The sequence below is a fragment of the Macaca mulatta genome, chromosome 2 (assembly GCF_049350105.2).
Source record: "Macaca mulatta isolate MMU2019108-1 chromosome 2, T2T-MMU8v2.0, whole genome shotgun sequence".
Lineage (NCBI taxonomy): Eukaryota > Metazoa > Chordata > Mammalia > Primates > Cercopithecidae > Macaca > Macaca mulatta.
The window spans coordinates 31,105,306-31,131,068 of record NC_133407.1 but is presented as its reverse complement, the minus strand read 5'-3'; the positions used below and the strand labels follow the sequence as shown (position 1 = coordinate 31,131,068).

Genomic DNA, 25,763 nt, shown 5'->3' with positions numbered 1-25,763 from the left:
GAGTCAAGCTTTACATAAAATATCTACCAAGAAACTGCATAGCACTACATATAAATGTTCTACTATTTCAATATAAAGAACCCTTGTCTGTAGCACTACATAGATAATTCATATTTACTAAAATCACTATTTTTTTAATTTGCATGCACACCTTACAAGCCACTGAAAAAATACACACACACACACACACACACGTATACACGCACCCCTAAGGAGTGACCATCTCCCTGTTCTGCTATGACATGTTACAGAAGTTATGTGGCTGAAGAAAATTAATACATTATGGTCCCTGAGACAGGCATCTATCTTACTCACAGGAATCTACCTCTAAGGGTAAAGCAAAAGATGATCACATGATATAATGGAAAGAACATGAACATTTTATAGTATTGTTAGGATTGGGGCTGGCTCCATGCATGTATGATTCATGCAACTTCTTGGAAAGCTTGGTTTAATGATCTGCTGTTACCAGTTTGAAATTCTTACTAATTTCTTCAAAGGGGCCCTGCATCTTTCTTTTGCACTGGGCTCTGCAAATTATGTAGCCAATCCTAAATAATTATGGCTTTGAGTTACGATTTCACTGTGTAATATGTGTAAACTAAATCTGAGCCTTAGCTTCTTCATCTCTAATAAAGGAATAATACCCAATTTACAGGGTTGGTATTACAGGGAGTATTAGATGAGATACCATACATACGTGAAAGTGATAAGCACTGAGCATGCATATAGGCATGCAAAAGAGATGTGAAATGAAATGGAGATGGAACAGTTTTTATTTTTACTTTTAAGGATCCGAGACACACAGAAATTTACATATCATTAGAAACTACTATATAATTTGATGTAGTTGAAATTTAAACTTTAGGCTGGGCGCAATGGCTCATATCTGTAATCCCAGCACTTTGGGAGGCAGAGGCAAGCTCAGGAGTTCAAGGGGAGTCTGGCCAACATGGTGAAACCCTGTCTATAAAAAATACAAAAACTTAGCTGGGCTTGGTAGAATGTGTCTGTGGTACCTGCTACTAGGGAGGCTGAGGTGGGAGGATCACTTGAGCCCAGGGGGCAGAGTTTGCAGTGAGCCAAGATCACTGCACTCTGGCATGGGTGAAAGAGTGAGACTCTGTCTCAAAAAACAAACAAACAAACAAAAAAACTTTAATACTTACAACCCATATATCTGTGGTGCAATTTCTAGTCTGTTCAAGTGCATGTAAAGCTCAATATCATGCTTCTTCAGTAGATGATCCTGGATCTGGTTGACTTTAGTGACAATAGCAACTGTTGGCCCTAAATCTTGTGGTCTAGCAAAGGGAATGGGAGTCATCAGTGTTTCTTTCCCCTAAAAACAGAAAAATTGAACATGTATTATTTAAATATGAAAGTAATAAATATATGGATGTCATTCTTTATCAACAACAGTTTAAACAAGAAGTCTTATTATCTGCCTACTACTCATTCTTTAAAAAAGGTGAAAGCACCATGCAATAATTATAATAGGAAGATGAAAAAGGGATTCACTAGAAATACTTTTTAGGAATATATTATTCATTCATATATGTGAGTAATTAAGATGACTGTTCAAAAGTCACATCTATTATGTTCCTTGATAAAATGAATGTCTTTGTTTTGCCTAAGCCACTTTTATAAAGCTGACTCAGTAATATCAGTACAAGTAGGTAAAATCAAGAACTGATAACCCTCACAGTTTAGTCACTGAGTTTCTCAACTGGCGTGACTCAGTTATAAAACACAAAATGGCCACTATAAGAAATGACCAATATTTAAATGTGTTCAAATACTCTGTTCAAAATTTTGATGTTCATGTAAGTCTATGACTTCATTACATAACTTGCCAAGAACAAAAGGTTATTATTCCAAAAATATAAAGTAGTTTGCCAAATATGCTTACAGTAGCTTTTTACCTTCAACAACCCTTTCAGAATATAACATGTTGGTATATGAAGAAACACTTTATCACCTAGTGTAGGGGTCAACAAACTTTCCCTGTAAAGAGCCAGAGAGTAAATATTTTAGGCTTTACAAGTCATACAGTCTGTGCTGCAACTCTGCCACTGTAAGGACCATGCAGCCACAGACAATAAGTAAACAAATAGGAGTGACAGTGTTCCAAAACATTTTATTTAAGGGCATGGAAGCTTAAATTTCATATTCTTTTCACATGTTCCAAAATACTATTCTTCTTTTGACAGTTTTCTAACCATTTAAAAATGTGAAAACCATTCTTAACTCATAAGATGTATAAAAACAGATGGCAGGCCAAATTTGACCTACAGGCAGTAGGATGCCAACCTCTGAGCTGGCCAAAGGCATGAAAAACATCGATTACCTATTTCATTTTTTAAGAGATGGAATGAAGTGACTGACTAATAATGGTTTCTAACCAGAATGCAATCAATTATACCAATATAAAGGAAATAAACCATACTGGAAACAATATGCCAAATTCTTTAACAGTATCCATTGCCAGAAGAATTTGTGACTTTTCCAATATTGTGTAATATAATGAGACAACCATAATGATCACTAAGATAGCAGAAGGGTTAGTTTAGAAATATAGTTAACTCAGCAATTCCACTTGTAGGTATATAACAAGGTAAGTGAACACATGTTCATACAAAGCTTGTATATAAATGTTCAAAGTTATTCACAATAGCCAAAAGTGAAAATAACCGAAATGTCCATCGACTGATGTATGGATAAACAAAATATGGTATATCTATATAATGCAATATTATTCAGGCATAAAAAGAAATACTGGTACATGCCACAATATGAATGAACACTGAAAACATTATGCTAAGTGAAAGGAGTCAATCACAAATGGCAGTATATGATTCCACTTATATGAAATATCCAGAATCAGCAAGTCCATAGAGACAGAAAGTATATTAGTGATGTCAGGGCATGTAGGAATAGGGAAATGGAGAGTGACTGTTAATGGACATGCAGGATTTTTTTAGGTGATTAAAAAAAGTTTTGGAATTAGATAGCAGCGATGTTTGCCCAATCCTGTAAATATACTAAAAACCATTAAGAGTTTAATAGGTACATGTTGTGCTATGTGAATTATATAAAAATTAAAAATATAGTTAAAAATAAGAATAAGAGTAAGAGTAAGGAATATTGATGCTAAATGTATGAATTCAATAGCAATGCAGTGGTAAAAGCAAAACAACCTATTTGATATAGGTTTTACCTATGCACTTCAGTAATAATGTGTATACCAACTCACTAGGGTAGCAAGAGAAAGATTATAATAATTTTGTAACTAAGCACTTATTATGCTGCTTGATTCATACACACACATATAAAAATGTATTTATATGAAATTTTCACATTGCCTTTGTGTATCTGCCAATATGATTAGAAATATACTTAAATCCCCAGGCTCAATCTTATTCCATAGGTAATTTCATTTTGGTTATAGCAATAATAAGGGCTATCTACTATTCTTTGGTTACATGTTGTTATTTATTTAAAGCATCTGCTCCATCGCATACACTGAAAAGATCTGTACTATAAGATTTACCTTCTGACCATCATGCTCAAAAGTTGAAAACCAAGGTTCAGCAGTTTCCATAAGTTGTGAGAATACTGCACTAAAAATAAAACAAAATAACACAATACTAGGTTTAACTTTCATTAAAATAATCACGGTATAAAAAAATAAAACAAAGAAAGTTTTTGTACTTACTACGCATCATGTTCCAGATACTCAGGGTTCAAGAGAGTTTTCATTTCCTCACTTAAAAAAGCAATACAAGCAATCAAAATGTGTAATTTTTGAATAATTAAAGATGCAGAGTTTGCCTTATTCTATGTAAGACAACTTTCACATAATGTGTAAATGAAAAAAATTAGTCTTTTTTTTTATGAAAAGAGCAACGCCATTAATAAATGATATGCTTTCTATAAAGATCAAAAACAAATCAGCTGCCTTGTCTATGCCACAATGAACTACCTAATTATTCAAATAAATATAGAATGTGACAATATAGTTACTGGTCAAATATGCAATATCAAAACATTGATTTATTTTCTTTAACTGGATTTATTTTCGTTTTAACATCAATTTATCAGTGACAACACCTCTTAAGCATTTATTTTATTTTTTAACAGATTGAATCAGCTGAAGAAGCATGTCCAACACATTTAAAAGCTATTTTCAATCACCTATCTTTTCTTGTAAATTATATTCTACATGCACATTTTTTAAAGAGTTGCTGTCTGAAGAATACATTCACATGTTTAAAAAAAAAAAAACTGGCAGGTGAGGCACGGTGGCTCACACCTGTAATCCCAATGCTTTGGGACGCTGAGGCGGGCGGATCATTAGGTCAAGATATCAAGACCATCCTGGCCAAGATGGTGAAACCCCATCTCTACTAAAAATACAAAAACTAGCTGGGCGAGGTGGTGCCTGCCTGTAGTCCCAGCTACTCAGGAGTCTGAGGCAGGAGAATCGCTTGGACCTGGGAGGCGGAGATTGCAGTGAGCTGAGATAGCACTGCTGCACTCCAGCACAGCTACAGAGCGAGACTCCGTCTCAAAAAAAAAGGCATTAAAACAGGATCCTAATGCTAACTTCATGATTACATTTTAGAATAACTGAAGTGAAAGCAAGTTAGATATGGTTATACTCTTGTCAAGATAAAAATAAAAACTCAGTAAAATTAGCAAAGCTTCAAGGAAACTTGAAAATACTAATCTATAAACTAGTAGACAAAAGTTAATTTAACAAAAGCCTGAATATATGCTCAGCAAAATGTATGGCTATATTTGATTAATAAAGATCTTATAATCATATATGTGAAATGTTATCTGTGAGTTTTCCATTTACTGCATATAGATGGGCTGACCTGATGAATCCTCCTGGACACAAGCTGACAGTACTAGACCCCTCCATTTCCAAAATTATTTTCTGAAGGCCCCAAAGTTAGGGTATCTTAAGTTAGAAAATTGAATTCTAACACTTAGCCTAAGTTGAATCCAATTACAAAAGTTATATGCAGGAAAGAATAAATGAATATATCTAAAAAATTTGAGAAGCAATTTTGCTTATTTACAGAGGGAGGTTCTTTGTGGCTCTGCTCCCTTACTTATTAAGCTAAGTCAAACCTGATGAGGAGAGATAATCTCATATATAAAGTCTTATTCAGCTTGGAGTGAAAAAGGGATCATTAGAGGATGATATATATGGATATCAATTATTAGAACTTCTGTGATTACAACAAAAATGTTCCATTCTTGATCCATTAGTTACATGTCTTCCTTTAGATTGAGAATCAAGATTTCCAAAGACATTTATGATTCCAAATTTGCCCTACAGCTAAACTGTCCTAACAACTATTAAGTAGAATTAACAATTAACCACAAGAAACACAATCAAATGTTTACAACTTATACAACTTTTAAGTACCTTCCATTTAAAAGATTTTGAGGTTTCAAAAACAAAGGTTACAGTGGGGACTAAAAAACAGATGGAGCTCACATTTAAAAAAACAACAACTTGCCTGGGCTGTGCAGACTCACTGGCATGTAGAAAAGCTTGGTGGTCACAGTGAAGGACAAAGACTATAGGTGCTAACAGCTCGTGCATACCCTGAAATGAAAGAGCCACACAAATGAAATGAAAGAGCCACACAAATGAAAGAGATGGATACTCAGGGTCCATTAGTGGACAGCATAAACTCAGTTAAATACTTCTTCAAACCAATTCCCACTAGCAAAATTTCTGTATAATATAGAAACACGTAAATATGGAAAGCTACAAGATAAGATTTTTATCTACTTTTAGAATTTGATTCTAATTCAACCACCGCAGGTATTCTTCTTTAAAACATGGAGAGCAGTTCTCTTTTAAATGACATGACAAACAATAAATTGGCATGGTAGATAACCTTGCACCTGTCAGTTGCTTCAAGATCTGTACTCATAAATATGAATTTCATTTATGCAAATTATAATCATGAGCTACAGTGTTAAGATCTGCAGTAAGAAGGGCAACTAAGAACTGTAGACCTAAGGAAATTATATCCAATGTTTTCATTATATAATGGCTCAAAATTAGGATGTCTGTAGATTTAGGAAGCACTGAAGTCAGCCAGCTAGAAATGTTGGATAATAAAAAAAACAACCTTAAGAAGGTATGACAGAAAATAAACTTGTTAAAATAGGATTTAACATGTTTAATCAGAAAACTACCATAATTTTTTCCTGTCTACTTCAACTATAAGGTTAATTTCAATTTATTTAATGATCTCACCAATACGATTTTCCTCCTTATATTGGTTTTCACCAAAAATAGGTATAGAAACAAAAAGGCATAATAGTTACTAAGCTGTCCTTAAAAGGGTACTATAAAAATCTATTACTGATCCATTATTCTGGTGACATACGGTATTCCACATTATGACTACCTTTGCTAATTGAGATTTCTTTCCCCCTTAAGCATCAAAAAACATTTCAGCAAGTTAAAATAGATTATTATTTTTCCTGTCTCTTAAAGCGAGCAAATTACTACTTTCCTTTTGCTTAGTAACTAGGGATGCTCTTTTATAAAAAGACAAGACAAAATACTACTTTTAGAGGAAATATGAAAGCAGAAAGGAGATAAATCTTTTGCTAGTAGAATTAGAGATGGCTTCATATATTGGATGAACAGAGTCACATAGTCCTCTGCACAGTCTAGTAGTAGTAGACTATTCTTAGAAAGCCAATTGTTATCATAAAGATAATATGCAAGTTAACTTTTTCAGACTTCATATATAAGTTATCACTACTTTGAATTAAAAATATTTAGTTATATTTTTACAAAACAATTTATGATGCATTGACAATTTACTTGTGATTTAGGATGAATTACCACGTATCATTTCAATCTTTATAGGTAACCAACTCCTTATTAAACAAACCTTGAAAAAAATCTTTCAGATAACATGTTAGACACCTAGAAAAATGACATTGAGCATTACCAACTCTGCTTTAAAAATCATGAGGGGTTTATTCTCTTGGAATGGTCTCAAGTTACTCCAAAAAGAAAGTGCTGTAATTTTAATCATTAAAATAATAAGTATTATATCAATAGAAAAGTATGGAAAAGCAAAAACAAAAATAAAAAAAATGATAAAGGGAGGGAGGCCAGCCAAAAAACAAAACTTAAGAAATAAATTTAAAACTTCAGTAGATATCCTTGAGATCTTTTTTTGCCTATTTCTCATGATTTCTCCAGAATTAAAGTCCTTGGAAGTAGAATTTCAGGGTAAAGGGGTAAAAATATGTGTTAACATCTGGTAGGATGTATACCATTAAGCTGTCTCCAGAAAGAATTCTCTCAGTGAAGAATATAAAAATCACTCTCTCACACATCCTCACCTATATTCAGAGTGTTTTTAAAAATTTTGTCAACTTTCACAGTTAAATTGTTATAGTTTATTTAAATGCTAGCAAGATTGAACCCCAAAATTTTATTGAACGTTTTTACTTAATAAATTGCCCTTTTTCTCCTGATGAAGTGTTTCCTTTCCTTGGTGATGTCTAATAGTTCTATACCAATTAAAGATATTAACCCTTTCTAATTGTTGTTACAAACATTTTACCATGCTTATCATTAGTCTTACTTTTGATTTCTATGATACATTATACTGACATTATACACTTTGGTCAATACAATAAATAATTCTTCATGGTTTCTATTTTGCCTTCATGTCTATAAGACCTTCCTCATGTTGAGATTAGGGAAGAATACAGTTGCCTTTTTTTTCCCCCCAGTTAATTCTTCGCTCAACTGATATAAGTTTAGTTTTTGCCATAAAAATAAGTATGTTTTTCTCCAAAAGAATTATACCAATTTACTGATTAATCATTTCATCAATAAATTCAATCTACTCGATAAGTTGAATAACTCATCTTCTCCCCAGAGTTCTGAAATGCCATATTTAGTAAAAAATAAATATTTAGCTTACATTTTTTCCAGGATTTTACTCTAGTACATTGGTTTGTATATTATTAACAATAATTGTACCATTATAAAGATTCAACCTTTAAAATATTAGAATATTTCCTATTTTCTACTCCTTTTCTTTTTTCAAACTTATCTTGATGATTCTTTTTTATTACAGGTTGTGTCATACCATTTAGGTTAAACAAAATGGTAAACAAAACATTAAAATTTTTATTGGCATTGCATTGAAATTAACTTGAGGAGAGTATTTTTAAGAACATCAGATTTTCTAATCCAAAAATCTGCAGAACTGTGTAGTGCTTGCTAGATTTATCATGAAGTTTTCTTTCTTTGCTGTCAGTGGGATACCTTTTTGAAATAAAGAGTGCTTTTCCCCCAAAATATATTTTAAAACAAGTTATGGCTAGTTTAATAAGAAAGACTTCTTGTCTAAATGAATCTTCCCAACTTCAAATATTCTCTTCCCTCTAGTTTCTGTGACACCACTCTGTCTAGATTCTCCATTTGTTCAAACATAATTCATCATTCACTTATTGCAAAAACTATTAAATGCCTGTATTTGCTGTGGACACAAAAGTGAATGAAGTGGGCAAGTTCCTAACATTGATGGAGCTTGTAGTCTAGAGAGAAAGGAACAAAATTATAAAATAAGCACAGAAATGACTATACAGTAGTCCTCCATTATGTGCAGGAGATATATTCTAAGACCTTACAGTAGATGCCTAAAACTGTAAATAGTACTGAAAACTACATATACCATGCTGTTTTTATATATACACGTGTATGACAAAGGTATTAAAATTATGATTTAAATTAAAGATTATAAATTAGGCACACTAAGATTAACAACAATTAATAAAAATAGAACAACTGTAACAATATAGTGTAACAATATTATGTGATTGTGGTCTCTCTCTCAAAATATTTTATTATACTGTACTCAACTGTTTTTGGATGATGGCTGGCTGCAGGTAACTGAAACCACAGAAAGTGAAACTGCAGGAAAGCGTGAACTACTGTACTGTACTGTACTGTACTGTAGGTAAGAATGGACACTGTACAACTGTGATTTTGTGTGTGTGTGTGTGTGTGTGTGTGTGTGTGTGTGTATACACATCCAGATCCTACCACAGGCCCAGCACAAAGAAAGTAATCACTACCTATCGACTGAATGAATGCAATATCTACCACTTAATATATCCACATAGTGAAAAAAGCTGAACTACAATATGAAAAAAAGAATAGCATTAAATCATATTTCAAATCAATAAATAAAGGTGTTCTTGGCAGAATGGAAGTTAAGAGTCTTTTGAATACCATTAAAAACTATTTTACAAGTTCAGTTTTGACTTTCATCTAAAGTAGGGATTTTTTTTTTCAAATACTTAAAAGACATTTATATCAATTCAAGACTAGTAAAACCTGTTTAACAATTACAAATGGCAATTACATAGACATCTTTAAAAGAAAAGAGAAATACCAGAAATAATAATCATGAATTCAATATGCTTTAAATTTGACAAAGCATAATAAAAAATAATGTATTGACAGTATGCTTCTGGTTCCCAAAATGTGTATTTTGCTTCCACCTATATTGTCAGCATTTCTGCCTGCTTAAAAGCTTTTATCCCTGCTGGATTGTTAGTAGTCACTGCACTCCAAACTCATGCCAGTTGAAAATAAAGGTAACAAAGTTTTCTTCATCAACAGCCTGTAGGTTCACAAAATTGAACCTGTTCTTTTATCTGCCTGTGTTCATTTAGCCCACCAAGCAAGTCTTTATTAAAGCTAAGGCATCAGGCAGTCAAAGTTCATTAATACCATTTATATAATCTCGGCAATTTCAATTAACTCAGCAAGACATTCTACTACATGATAACAGTCTCATTAATTCAATAAAATCCCATAACTATTAACAATATGGTCGATGTTAAACGGGGTGTCACCTAGTACAAAATAATAGCTTTAACAGCTTGTGATGAAACTTAAGGTTCTTTTCTTAAATTTGATCTGGCTAAATATTCAGTCCTTCTACAGCAAGGTATTATTTTTCTGTAAAAAATCTATAGGATTTTAAACACATACAAGGAGTAATTAAATATTTTTAAATGACACCCAGGAGTAAGTTAATAATACTTTCTTATTCAGTAACTGATAGATTTTTGTCTTAATGGATCAAGAACATATCTTCCATATGACTGTGTAGTCTTCCATACAAACGCAGTGGGTCACATACATCACAAATGGTAGATGGAGTGTACAGTTATTATGTTTTTATTCCTTGTCCATAGAACTCGTTTCCATTATTGTAAGACTCCTTAATCTATTTTTTCTTTCTCTAAAAAAATTGGAAAACAGACGAGTAATTTGGAATAATTTTATCCTGATTTGATTCACTATCATCAAGTCTTTTACTGTGGGGTATTTTCAAGTATTTAAAGGAAAAGAGGAAATAACAAAGAGATAAGGTTCACAACAAAAGCCAATATAATGAAAAGAGAGCAGAAAAACAAAATCCTGGAATTTTTGATAGAGATTTTAAGCTAATGAACTAATGCAGCAGAACCATTTACTCCCACACTTCACGTGAAGCGTGTTAACAATCTCCTTACAGTTTAAAGTCATTTTAAATGGGGTCTTCTGCTATTTGCTTCCAAAAGAATTCTACACTAACAGATTTTTTTCCCCCAGTCTCCTTTTTGGTTTGTTTTTAGTCTTTTGACTTTTTATCTGACTTGTAGATGAGCCTACCTTGCTTGCGAGTCCCTTTCCTAGTCTGAGATTACAAAAAAATTTATCCCAAATCTTCTTCTAGTATTTTTATACACTTTTAGTTTTTATATTTATGTTTTTACACCATCTGGAATTTATTCTCCAAAAAATGTATAATTTAATGGTTTTTCCAGATGGAAAGCTAAATATAGCAAGACAATATCCTTTTCTCTATTTTACTATATTCAGATCCCATATAAACTGAACCTGTTTCTAAACTGTTTCACTGAACAATGATCAATCCACATAATACTGTCACATTAGTTTGATCACAGAACCTTTATAGAAGTTTTAATATCTACATTTGCCATTCTCCCTTTCCCACAAATTCTATGGTAATTCCAACACATTTAATAATTATTATAATGATGATGATAATAAAAACAACCACAACTACCAACATGAACCTTTGCTTGGCACCAAATGTTAACTCTATAAAGTAATTACTATTATTACCCTCATCTGACAGATACAAAACTAAAGATTAAAAAAGTTAAGTAAATTGTCTAAGATTGTGAAGTTAGTAAATGAGAGAGCTGAGATTCAAACAAAGGAATTTGAGTCTACACTCAGTGCTTTTAATCCCTAAATTGTATTATCTCTGTTAAAATAAGTGTAACGTTTTTAGGCACTAAATTGAAAATAACTGTATCCAGTTTTTTAAAAAAGCACGTTATCTTACTCAGGTTATCACTGGAATGATAATTCATTTAAACATAAAGAAGCAGTATTTTTACTTAGTCTTCTCATCCAAAAACATGCTATTTTTCTATTTATTTGATTCTTACTTTACATCCTTGAATAACTTATTTATTTATTTATTTATTTTTTGAGACAGGATTTCACTCTTTCGCCCAGGCTAGAGTGCAGTGAATCAATCACAGCTCACTGCAGCCTGAAACTCCTGGTCTCAAGGAATCCTCCCACCTCAGTCTCCCAAGTAGCTGAGACTATACGTGTGCACCACCGTGACCAGCTAATTTTGTGGGGTTTTTTTGTAAAGACGGGGTTTCGACATGTTGCCCAGCCTGGTCTCAAACTCCTGGGCTCAGCCAATAACCCTGCCTCAGTCTTACAAAGTGCTGGGATTATAGGTGTAAGCCACTGCACCTGGCCTATAGTTTTCTTAATATATTTTTTGTATCTTTACTGTTAATTTTTTTCTAGACATGTTATAGCTTTTGGTTGCCCTTATAAATGCAATTTATTTTTCATTTCCAATTCTAGTAAGCTATTGTCAGCAGGTAATTAATACAGAAAAATATTACTACTGTTAAAAATAAGATAAAATTAGTTCCCTTGGATATTCTATGTATATACAATAATTAAAAATGTATGATTTAGTATATTTGTAGTCTGACATGTTTTACCATCCTTAAATCTAGTTTATTTCAAATTAAATACATTGCTTTTACCGTGTTTTCTATTATATTAAATTTAAGTTCAGTGGTCCTGAATTAGATATACATTATAACTTTTGATTATTAGAGATTTTAAGAATTTAGCTTGAATTCTCACTTCATTTGCATTTGGAGAAATACATAAAAATATCCAACTGTATTTTTATTAGAACACTATAAACTTAAATAAAAAATGTAAATACATCTGTATATATTAAATAACTTACATTTCAATAAAATAAAACAACCCAATAATTTTCTTTGCTTTAGTAATGAGATGAGTCAAATAACAGGGTAACAAAGGAACTAAATACACATTTCAAAAAATTTAAAGAAACATTCTTAAGTTCTGTTACTGATAAGTTTTAAAGAGTAATAGGATACACGATTATTTTTTACATGACATGTCATATATTTATAAATGCTATACTGAAAAATAATATTTGTACATACAACTCTGAAATTTTATTACTAGATTGCCTTCAAAGATGCTGTTTATAAACAAACTCCCAAAAGTTGAAAGAAAAGACTGAACACCTTAAAGGAGACAATTTGGTGGAATGTCTTATAATGAGGAAGAAGCATATGTGCTTCAATGAGCTTACCTTTCTCACCATGCAGCTGACAAGCAGCTCTCTGATTGCTTTAGCATTATGATACAACTTTGGATACAATAAAGGCTACATTATTGCTCTATCATTTGTCAAGCTGTATAGAAAATTTTGAGTCAATGGATGCCACCTGTAAGATATTTTCATTACCTGTTTATAAAGCAACTGCTCGTTTTCTCTGGCATAACAGAAAAGAACATCTGTAAGAATTTTTCTCACATTTTCTTGTTGGAAAAACTGCATTTCAGGAAACCTGGAAAAGGAAAATACAAGATTGAAACTGACTAACACAGTTTCAAGAATCATTCTCAAATTCTAATCTCGAAGACGTGGCAAGGGCAGCTTCAGATTTTAGAACAAGCCTGTGTTTGCCATGCAACTTATGCCTTTGGTGGGGAATGAAAAAGGGGTGAGGCAAGGGGAAATAATTATATCCCAGAGGTAAATGACATCCTTCAACATATTCACATTTCAAAATTTTACACATGCTTCATATACTTCATACATGTGTGAATATGATAGTTTTTGAATTATATTGTACCTATCTGCAGATGGGGATTTGCTTTGTTTTAGCCCATTGGTTTTTAGGATAAGAATGTGATTTTGTGAAAGTACTAATTTTTTTCAAAAAAAGATTGTCATTCTTTTTTCTTGATGTAAAATATTGACACTTCAGTTATTACATATAACCAAACTATCAGCTTTTCATCTGATTAAAATATAGACTTCTAAATATTTCTTTATAATGCAGTAAAACACCACAACTGCAAGAACCCAGAGAAAACCCACAGCAACACAATACACAATCAATGTATAAGGGCTGAGGGAATGTCATCTAGTAGTAGTAGTCAACTGGGTTTAATCACAGAGTTTGAATGATAATTTTTAGGAGAGGAGGAACATGGATCATCAGTGGAAAAGGTAATCAAAACAGAAAGAAAGATATGAAGGCACAGGAGGCAATGGGTATTTCAAGAGTGCAGCATAACATGGTAATTATTAATCAGAAAGAAAAGACAATTCCATGAAATACTGCCTGCTGGGAGCAGGACAGTGGGATAGAAGAAAAGGTGGAGCAAGGCTGGAAAGAACTTTGAATGCTGAATTTCCAACTATGGAAACACAGCACAGTAAATCTATATTTGTGAATAAAGAAGTGATAAAGAAAACAGTATTTTAATTTAACTCTATGGAGGAATAAACCTGAAAGAGTAGCATAGGAAGGACATAAGAGTACATTATAATAAAGTGAAATTTAAAAGTCCTAAACCCAAGTAGAAAAGGCTGTGTTCAAATTCATGTTGCATAATTTCTGGTTATGAAACCCTGAGTGAATGATTGCTTAAATGCCTCATCTATTAAGAAGGGATAACAATACTGATCTTATGATCAAGATGCAATCATATGAGAGCACCAAGAACAGTGCCTGACAAGTAGTAGATATTCAGGAATGGAAGCCATTATTATAATAGTATTTGAGTAATGATACTTTAGATAATGAGATTGCAAATCAGGTGGCTTTGGAACTAAAAATTGAGAGAAAACGTGAGAGAGTAGAGAGGAAGATGACCTAGAGCATGAAGGCATACAGCATTACTGAAACAGAAAAATATTCCTTAATGAGTCTTTTAAGAGCAATAGTGGCTGTTTTACATCATATTATAATGGTTTACTGCCTCCCATTTCTGGAGACCTCCGCTATTTTATGCTTCACTCTGCTACTTTGTTGGTGCCTTGGACAGTTATAACTTTCTAGTCCAAGCTAGGTTTTCGGTGAATTATGCTAGAAATCTGTGAAGCATCTTTTTTTCTGGTCCTAATTTTTTAAATACATTAAGGCCCATTTTACCTTCATCTGTTCATTTGACTTTTGCTTACAACTCCGTTCTGCAACTGCCCACACAGGTTTTGTTTGGTTTTTGTTTTTGTTGTTTGTTTGTTTTGTTTTGTTTTGCCTTTTCTGTGGCAGCAAGGAAGCCTCTTTTTGGGGGGCCAGTAAGCAACCTAAGGATCTGAGCAAGCTTGCTTCACATATTTGCATAAAGCTTAATGTGATGATCTCCCTATCCAGGCATCACAGTTCAAATAGGGGTGGCATAATTAACTTCTAAAGAAGAGAAAAATTAACCTGAAGAGTAAGCATATGTCAGAGAGGCCAAAGAAACTGCAGAATAATGTCAAATGCACTGAAGTAGGAAAGAAACACAAAAACTTTTAAAATGACATTTTGGAACAAAATAAAGTTGCTAAAGCCTTTAAAAATCAAATATCCCAAATTAAAGTAATCAGGATAAAAGATAAGTAGTTAATAAAACAACTTGGTATAGAGAAATTTCTTGGGAAACTTAGCCATTAAGTTAAGAACAGAATAATCCTTTTGAGAGGTGAAATTTTCTCTCCTTCTCATTATATAACATAAATTTAACTCTGTCTTTGAGTAGGCTTCATTCCCAAAAATCTGGATCACCTGACTTAATAACTTTGCATGTCCCCTTCCTCACCTATTCTTTGGAAATTTTCTACGCACATTGGCACAACCAAATTCTGTGTAGCCGTTACAATCTAAAATTGATTATGATAAAAGTACTAAAAACTGCTACATTAACTTTGCAAAGAGTATCCATAAACTATAATTTAATACCTAAAAACTAAAAATGTAAAGTATACTTGTTAAGTCAACTTTAGCCTGAAGCTGCCTCCTTACATATTTTAAGTTCAGCCTAAAAGTTTCTCTGTATATTGTGAACTGTAAACAAGTGGAGCTGTAAACAGACCGTAGCCTACATGTCTGCCAATCATCGAGTTTTGGCCAATCAAATGTAGCCAACTGTTCAACCCATGTTCAAATAAGGCAAACACCAACCTGTGACCAATCCAGCTGTTTCTGTACCTCACTTCTGTTATCTGTATGTCACTTTCCTTTTTCTGTCTATAAATCTTCCACCATGTGACTGTGCTGGCGTCTCTGAGCCTACTCTGACATGGAAGGCTGCCCGATTCACAAATCGTTCATTGCTCAATTAAACTTCATTAAATTTAATTCGGCTGAAGTTTTTCTTTTAACACACTATATACCAATACCTGGTTTCATTTAAATGCATACTAACCACTTTCAAGATTAAAAACTACAGATCTACAAGAATTCAATTGCAAGTAGTAATTTAAATTGCCTACTTTTAGCAAACATCAAATCAATTGAAAATGTGTATTATGCAGACATAGCATATCTATGCAACAGCACACCAACTATGATTCTGCTCTACAATGCTGAAGTGCTAATTTGTGAAGTTTCATGGCACTCTCTTTGTTAGAAAACTATAATTTGTTCATTAAATGATGAAGAATCCATTGCATCAAATAAGTAAGGTAGAAAGATACAGAAAAGCTCTGAAAAAGAAGTAAAGTTTTCAAAACTATTTCAAAAGTTGGAAAAAGAACTGAAAATCAGAGTTTTGTGCTGAGTCTTTGGAAATTATCCAGTCCAACTCAGAGATTAACAGGCAAGTAAACAGAAGCACAGAGGAGTAATACCTCTGCCAATGTATCTGGGTAGTTAACAGAACAGCAGCACTTTCCAATTGCTTCCCTAATTGGTTATAAATTAATCTGAGAAATGCATTTAGGTAAAACTCCATGACTTTAGAGTTACACATAAGAACCTAGCTCTGAAGGTTGATGAATATACCTAGATAATAACATATTTCCTACAAAAAATACTTGATGGTCACAGTATCAGGATTCAATCCAGAAGATGTTACATTTATAGGTATAAGAAATATGAGAGAAAAGTACAGTGACAGTGTATCTAGGAATAGTAATAATCTGTTTTTCATGATATGTTGTAAGTTTCAAAATAGCTTCCCTACCACTCATTAAACTTCTAGGTTTTATTTACCCCATGCTAGATGGTGTGGATTCAGCCTAGGTAACGTAATTTGAACATCATTGTAACCCAAGTATCATTGGAAAGGCAAATCTGTTTTTGAAACATAATTAAAAGCACAGAATACTAACAACACTAGATGCAACAATCATTCAGGTTTTGAAAAATCAACAATGACTCTACAGTTTCATGGAAATAAGAGAGAAATTTAGAATTAAAACTGTAGAGGTTCATAATTTATTCAAACCAAAATATCTGGTAGGAAAATAAAACAGAAAGGAAAAAAAAAAACACCCCACACTAAGTAGGAACTGGAAACAAATTTTATTAACAGAAAGTCTTTCTTTCTACATTTGTCCATAAAATAAAAATTGAGATGTAAAACAGGTGAGGGTAAAACTCTAAAAATAGAGATGAACAGCAAAGATTAAGTAGTCCATAATGGAATTTAGACTAAAATAGTTTTAAATCTTTACTTTAGGGTAAAAGTCATATTTCAGTTTAGACTCAACTGATCAGTATTTAAGTTTCTCTCTCAGATGTGTGAAGAAACTGTATTTAAACAAATTTTACACAGTACACAGTAATAATAAGAGCCATCACAAACATTGGGTGTGTAAGTTTGTTTTCTACCTTGAAATAAACCAAAATTGGTAGGCAACATAGCTTTCATTATAAGTTTTAAAAATCTTTCATTATGGAAAATTCAAACATTTATAAAGAAAAGACAACAGTAAACTGAACCCCAATCTACCCATCAGCTAGTTTCATGACTTATCATTTGTTTTACATATATTCCTCCCCAATATTGCATTATTTTGAAGCTAATCCCAGACATCATTATATCTATAAATACTGCAATGTGTATTTCTAAAAGACAAGCACTCTTTAAAAACATAACCATAGGCCAGGTGAAGGGGCTTACACCTATAATCCCAGCACTTTGAAAGGCCAAGGCGGGAGGATCACTTGAGCACTTGAGGAGTTTGAGAACAGCCTGGGCAACACAGTGAGACCCTGCCTTAAAAAAAAAAATGTAAAAATAAATTAGCTGGGTATGTTGGCACACACCTGTAGTCCCAGCTACTTGGGAGGCTGAGGTGGGAGGATCGCTTGAGCCTCAGAGGTTAGAGGCTGCAGTGGGCCATGTCTGCACCACTGCACTTTGGCCTAGGCAAGAGAACAAGACCCTGTCTCAAAGAACAAAACAAACAAACAAACAAAAAAAGCAAAAAAAATCCCATAGTGCCATTGTAACATTACTAATAATAAAAATAATAATCTATTAATCAAATATCCACTAAATGTTCAAATTTCTGTGACTGTCCAAATATTCTTAATACTTTGTTAAGAGCCAAGAAATATGTTAGTACACTGCAATTTGTTGATATATCTCTTAAGATTCCTTTAATCTACAGACTTGTCCTTCTTCTCTTTTTTATCTTGCAATGTATTTGTTAAAGAAACCAGATTTTTTATCCTGTAGAAGCTTCCCACATTCGGAATTTTATGTATTATGCCTCCATTGTCTCATTTAACAATTCCCCTTTCCCCTGTATTTCCTAGTAACTGGCACTTAGACCTAGAGACTTTATCAGATTCAGGTTCAAGTTTTCGACAAGATTCTTCTGTCTCATCTATAGATGATATAATTGGAGAACATGTTTGCAAATTCTTTGATACTCCTCCCATAGAAAGATGAAAGAGTCCGACTCTCTTCCCTTTGAGTATGTGTTGGCCTTAGTGACCAGTTTTCTCACAAAATTAATGTGTCAAAAGTGGTGCTGGAACACAGCTTCTGTCTGGCTCTCTGTGGACACACTCTCAGAACCAGGCCACCATGCTGTGAGGAAGCCAAGCAGCCATATGAAAAGGCTATCTTGGGTGTTCCCACCACAGCTCGAGAGGAGGTCTCACCTGAGAACCAGCTTCAACAACCAGATGGGTGGTGAGCAAACCTTCAGATGATGCCAGACCCTGGACTTCAAGCTACCACAGCCAACATCATGTGGAATAGAGATACGCCACCCTACTGAGCCCTGCTCAAGTTGTAGATTCAACAACAAAATAAATTCTGTTGTTTTAAGCTTGAGGTGATTTCAATGCAGTGATAAGTTGGTGTTGTGTACTTCCATCAGGAGGCACCTAACATTAATGTATCCCACTTTCGGTGATTCTACCAACTGTTAATGATCACTGCCTAAATCTGGTAATTCATTAAAAGTCATAAAATGGTAAAACTATAATTCTATCATATTTTTTCTTCCTTTATTAAGACATAGATAAAATGAAAAAAAACTCCTTCATCAATTTTTAGCTATCCTGAAATACAATTCACATAATTTTTTAAAATCTTACTGATTTCTATTACATTTGGCTCATGGATACGTACTGCAGACATTTATTACACAAAGATCTATACATGATAGAATGGCTACTAATTCTGTAACAAAAGTAGTTTATGACAACTAGAGTATCCTATTTGCCATGTGGATATGGTCTCATATGACTACAGTGTGTGGAAGTGAACTGAAAAGTAAGGGATGGAGAACAATTAAACACCAGCTTTGGAGCCCCAATAACCAGGAACCCAGGCGCCTGATAAGTTAGTTGGAAAGACATTCAACAGGGCAATGGTCTGTCATAATACAGACAATAAAGGGAAGGCAGGCAAGTATCTGGGCTATCTGTAATGCAGGCAACAAAGAGACAAAAAGAATCTTTCCTAAGCAAGAAAAGGGTTAAGAAAAGAGTAAGATGATAAAGGGTTTTGTCACCACATTATAGTACATAATTAGGTAATTAGAAGTATTAAAATAGACAAAGCATTGGGCCCAGATGAAATACTGAAGATGCAAGTATTCAATAAGATGCCCCAGGGGAAAAAGGAAAGCCCTTGGTGAGGGTTTATAATCATGCGATAGGACAAAGAAGCACAGAAGGACTTGAAGGAACAATTACTATTGTTATGCCCATATTTCAAAAACAGAAAATCAAAACAAGCACTCATCCAAAATTTTTAAATGAGCTGACGAAAACTCCCTAGAATACTATTAACCACCAAAATAACTATAATACCTTACTGTGGTTTATTGTTTTACTAAAGAAAAACTGAACAATCAAGCCAAGACCACAACAAGAAACAATTTGATATGGAATAAAAACAGACATACTGAAAGACACAATTCTTTTTCTTCCTGTGTTCCCTATTTTGGTTGGTAATTTCCATTCTCCCTATTCAACCAAACCTGTTTTCTCTTCTTTGCAGTCGCATAGCTGGATTTAATTTCTCAGCTTCCTTTTCAGTTAGCTGTGGTCATGTGACCTGAGTGCTAGCCAATGGAATGAGAGGGGAAATTATGTGTGACCACGAAAGACACTCCCCTAACTTCCCCACAGGCAGGCCTCCGTACACATTTCCCCTTCTAGTGGACAGAATGAAAAAGACCATGGGGAAGACCTTGAAAACTCCATTGGAATTGTGCTGCTTTTAAAACTATGACTGCAAATTCTTTAATTCTCACATTTCCCTTCTGAGGTAATGGCATAAAAACGACATAGCTTCTACGTGGCTCTTTTTCTTTCTTGGATCTCTTGATCTGAAGAAAGTATCTTCTGAAGGAGGACCCTAAAGCAGTGCCTTAAAGAGATCTACACAGAGAGGAACCAAAGTGGATACTCCAGCCATAGTCAAGCCATCAAATGTCTGCAGCTCCAGTAACCACATGACTGCAGTCTCATGAAACACTCCTAAGCCAGAATCTCCCAGCTACATTGCTCCCAAACTCTTGATCCACAGCAACCATGAAATAATCATTGATTGTTGTTTTAAGCCACTAATTTTGGTTAATTACGTAGCAAAATATAATAGAGGTTTTGACATCTGAAACAGGGGTGCTATATCAAAAAAAAACAAAAAACAGAAACCTAAAATATGTGGTAGAAGTGCCTATGGGACTGGATAGAAGACTGAAGGACCTTCAGGAGAGCATAAGTGAGAAATCAAGGCTGTGGGAAAAAGACTATTAGCAAAAGAAAATCTGCAAAGAGGCTGCCAGTAAGGGCTTAAATGAAAGTGAAGAAAACATTACAGAAAAAAAACGGAGGAAAGGGGTTCCTTATTTTGCAGTGACAGAAAGTCTGGCAATATGATGGCCTCTAGTTATATGGAACATAGAAAATGAATCTAATAAACTGAGTGATCTAGCTAAGGAGATATCCAGGCAGAGTACTGAAGGTACTGTCTGGTTTATTTGTGTTACTTATAGTAGAATGTAAGAAGAGAAAAAACAAAAGGAATAACTGGTAAACATAAAGGTGCTAGAACTTGCTTGGTTTAAAAATAAAGCTTTTTCTCATTCCCAGCTTCTCAAGTCAGCAAATGATACCAATATTAACACACTGCTTCTGGGTAAAGATCAAATCTAGGAAAAAGACAGAAAGGCAAGAACTAAAGATGAAATCAAAGGTGTGACTGTAAAAGCCTTTATTGAGATCTTAGAAAGCTCTATGATGATGCCACAAAGAACCCTTCAGACAAACAAAAGGTCCTTAGAATTTTTATTTTTTTTTTTATTTTTTCAGTGATGGCATAAAATTGAATTTACTACGTGATCAATGATACTTACTGGTTATAATATTGCTGCATAAAATAGCGTCCAGTCTTATGCTAACACCTTCTTTCTACATGATCCACTTGCTGTGTCATGTGACCCTTTTTTTAAAATTATACTTTCAAGTTCTGGGAAACATGTATAGAATGAGGAGGTTTGTTACATTAGGTATATACATGCCATGGTGGTTTGCTGCACCCTTCAGCCCGTCATCTACATTAGGTTTCTCCTAACGTGGTATCTCCCCTAGGCTCCCACCCCGCAACAGACCCCAGTGTGTGATGTTCCCTTCCCTGTGTCCATGTGTTCTCATTGTTCAAGTCCCACTTATGAGTGAGAACATGTGGTGTTTGGTTTTCTAGTCCTGTGTTAGTTTGCTGAGAATGATGGTTTCCAGCTTCATATACGTCCCTGCAAAGGACATGAACTCTTCCTTTTTTATGGCTGCCTAGTATCCCATGGTATATATGTGCCACATTTTCTTTATCAAGTCTATCACTGATGGGCATTTGGGCTGGTTCCAAGTCTTTGCTATTGTGAACAGTGCTGCAATAAACATACGTGTGCATGTGTCTTTATAGCAGAATGATTTATAATCCTTTGGGTATGTACCCATTAACAGGATTGCTGGGTCAAATGGTATTTCTGGTTCTAGATCCTTGAGGAATCGCCACACTGTCTTCCGCAATGGTTGAACTAATTCACACTCCCACCAAAAGCATTCTTGTTTCTCCACATCCTCTTCAGCATCTGTTGTTTCCTAACTTTTTAATGCTCGCCATTCTAACTGGTGTGAGATGGTATCTCATTGTGGTTTTGATTTGCATTTCTCTAATGACCAGTGATGATGAGGGTTTTTTTTTTTCCCCCAAATGTTTGTCGGCCACACAAATGTCTTCCTTTGAGAAATGTCTGTTCATATCCTTCACCTAGTTTTTGATGGGGTTGTTTTTTTCTTGTAAATTTGTTTAAGTTCTTTGCAAATACCTGGGAGTACAACTTACAAGGGATGTGAAGGACCTTTTCAAGGAGAACTCTAAACCACTGCTCAAGGAAATAAGAGAGGACACAAACGGAAAAACATTCCATACTCATGGATAGAATCGACATCATGAAAATGGCCATACTGCCCAAAGTGATTTATAGATTCAATGCTATTTCCACCAACCTATCATTGACTTTCTTCACAGAATTAAGAAAACTATTTTAAATTTCACATGGAACCAAGAAAGAGCCCATATAGCCATGACAATCCTAAGCAAAAAGAACAAAGCTGGAGGCATCATGCTACCTAACTTCAAACTATACTGCAAGGCTATAGTAACCAAAACAGCATGGTACTGGTACCAAAACAGATATATAGAACAATGGAACCGAACAGAGGCCTGAGAAATAACACCACACATCTACAACCATCTGATCTTTGACAAACATGACAAAAGCAAGCAAGGTGGAAAGGACTCCCTATTTAATAAATGGTGTTGGGGAAACTGGCTAGCTATATGCAGAAAACTGAAACTAGACCCCTTCCTTACACCTTATACAAAAATTAACTCAAGATGGGTTAAAGACTTAAACATAAGACCTAAAACCATAAAAACCCTAGAAGAAAACCTAGGCAATACCAGTCTGGACATAGGCATGAACAAAGACTTCATGACTAATACACCAAAAGCAATGGCAACAAAAGCCAAAATTGACAAATGGGATCTAATTAAACAAAAGAGCTTCTACACAGCAAAAGAAACTATCAACAGAGTGAACAGGCAACCTACAGAATGTGAGAAAATTTTTGTAATCTCTCCATCTGACAAAGAAAGATTTTTAAAAGCATGCCACACAGCTCTAGCAAGCAGAGATCAGGGATCTGCTAAACATCCTACAGTGTGCAAAACAACCTCTCAAAACAAAGAATTGGTCCAAAATGCTAATATTCCCAAGGTTGAGAAACACTGCATTACAAAATATAAACCCAGAGGGCAGAAACAGTATCTACTTATTTAGTCTCCACCACTTTTTGAATAAGATTTGAGATACTGATTCATTTATGTTTCTGTCCCGTTTTGTTTCACTAAGTGCTTGCACACTGAAGGTACTTAATAAATGTTTCCTGATGAAGCATTAAATCTAGGCAAACAAGATTAACATAAATTATAGAGCAGTGGAAAAACAGAAGTCCCAGGTACCATTTCCATTTCGGCCATTAACAAGTTATATTTGCTTATTCTTGTCGTAGTTTTTCTGAGCTTCAACTTTTCACCTTTGCAAAATAAACGGATTTTACTAGATGACTATTAATGACACAAATGCTTACAATGGGTGCCAAGTACTGGAGAATATGAAGATACAAAACATATGAACTCAAGAAAATCTAGGAGAAAAAGACATCTTACAGATAATTTTGAAAGAAGAAAATTACAATAAAATGTGCATTATATATTAAAGAACAGAAGAGGCAGTCTTTATTTGAATCTTCAACTTCTAAAACAGTGGCTGACACACAGTAATTTCTCAAGTAGTATTTGCTGAATGAACAAATATACCTACAAGCCTTACAAACCTTTAAGGAAAATTAAGACGATACAATCAGGGACTAGGAATATAAAGGCAATGCAAAAGGAAAGCCTGAACAAGGTTCTGCTTTCTTTAATTTATTTTTTGCAACGAAGAAAAGAATGACATATAGCTTTCATAGTTCATAAACAGGAGGTGAATAGAGAATTTTTTAAAGTGAAAAAAAGAGAAAGTAGTAATTTATTGTGATGACAACGAGTAGGACTCAGCCCAAGAGGACAGCAGAAAAATCTCCAAGAGGTTAACAAGGAAGGTGGAGTAAGAAATCACCATACAGTTGGGCAGATTAAGCAAAAACAAAAAGAAGAGGGGGCGGTTTGGGATGACAGGATACAAGGTTGGGAGAAGGCAGGTGTGGCTGCAGTTCAGGAGATGGGACCTGTCACCACCTAAGTAGAGGTTTTCATCTAAGGTTCTTTCTAGTTCTACAGTGCCTGAGTCACGTAACAAGCCCTTTACCCCACTTCTCCACTCCTCCAAAAACACCTTTCTGTTCCTACCATAACGGTGAAAAATTAGGAAAAAATATAAACGTAGGTAGATATACTGTACATGTACTTTCAGTGCCAGATGACACTGTGTCACAAATGGAAATACAGACTTTATTTTGAAGTTTTTCAATAATTAAGAAAAAAATTAAATACAAAGCATTACCCCTGAAGTACCAAAGCTGCTTCAATTCTAAATCTGCTGAAATGTTCTAAAAAGACTGTGTTACACTACCAAACAGGCTATGCCCACTGGGAATATTATTTTACTGCTCACCAAACTTTACTTTTTAACCTTCTCATAATCATATAAATCTACAACTATAAATAGTCCTTAAAAATCTAGGCTCATTTAAAACAAAGAAAATCTGAAAAGCAAAAATTCTATTGGTCAGCAGTTCAGAGGGTACCCCTATAACTGTGCTGCCCCTATGTACTGCTGCTCCTAAATTCCAAAGATAAGGAGCACCAGGGTGCTAATGAAAGCACCGCAACTATATGTTCTGTAGCAAATAGACCTATATTTTCATTAAAATACTGAAAAAAAAATTTTTAAGTTTTTAAAAATCTCACAAATTAGAATAAACGTATGCTAAGAATTTGCATGCTTAAATGAAACAGAAATGGGAAAAATATACTTTAAAACAGTATAGGAGCAGTACAGGAAAATACTAAATATACATATGCAATAGTAATTATTTTGTTTTTACCTTAAGTGTCAAATGAGGAAGGACCACAGGCCATTTGAAAGAAGAATTATTTCTCATATTCCTGAAAATCTGTTTTCCCCCCTCTTTAATATTTAAGAAACACACACACAGGTTGCCGACAACTCTTAGAGAGCGGCTTGTGTTGTAGTTTTCACTTTCTCGGCTGTGAACAAGTGCATATGTGAGGGCTGGTCGTGCATGCACAAGCATGTACTTTGCCTGCATTAAATAAAATCACAACACAACACCAAGTACATCCACTCATTCATGTGTGCCTGCAGTCCACCTCGAGGAGACTGAAAATATAAATACAAGCTGCTATTTTGGTGTGATCACAGGAATATGGCAGCTTGTATTTTTTTTCTTTTTAACATTTTAACACTGGGCAGATTGTCGGCATTAACACACACCAAAATCAATTCTGCTCTGAAATTGCTTGTAAAATCCTTCTTCCCAGAGGAATTTGTTTTTTATTTAAATAAAAAATGGGCTTGGAGGAAACTGTGTAGGAGATACCGACATTTAGGACATCTTAACTTTGTAAAGTGTGACATCAACGGACCAAATTACTGGGCATATTTCTTTTTCAAAACAGGGAAATACTGTTTGAGATTTCAAACAGTATTTGGAGAAAGAGAATCTTTAAATTAAAAAAAATCAATAAATTACTCAGTAAAATCACTTTTGAATATGCTTAACATAGCAAAAAAATTCAAAATTAATCT

General features: G+C 34.0%; 1 protein-coding gene across 2 annotated transcripts in view; it reads right to left on the bottom strand.

Moving 5' to 3' along the window:
* TBC1D5 (TBC1 domain family member 5) overlaps positions 1 to 25,763 on the bottom strand; it is a 564,710-nt gene that overhangs the window by 223,564 nt on the left and 315,383 nt on the right. For both annotated transcript variants that reach the window (XM_015132185.3, NM_001258153.1), the window contains 5 exon segments: positions 12,921 to 13,023; positions 5,538 to 5,626; positions 3,719 to 3,769; positions 3,554 to 3,623; positions 1,170 to 1,342 (listed from right to left, as the gene is read on the bottom strand). In XM_015132185.3, the coding sequence (XP_014987671.1) occupies positions 1,170 to 1,342; positions 3,554 to 3,623; positions 3,719 to 3,769; positions 5,538 to 5,626; positions 12,921 to 13,023 (486 nt within the window).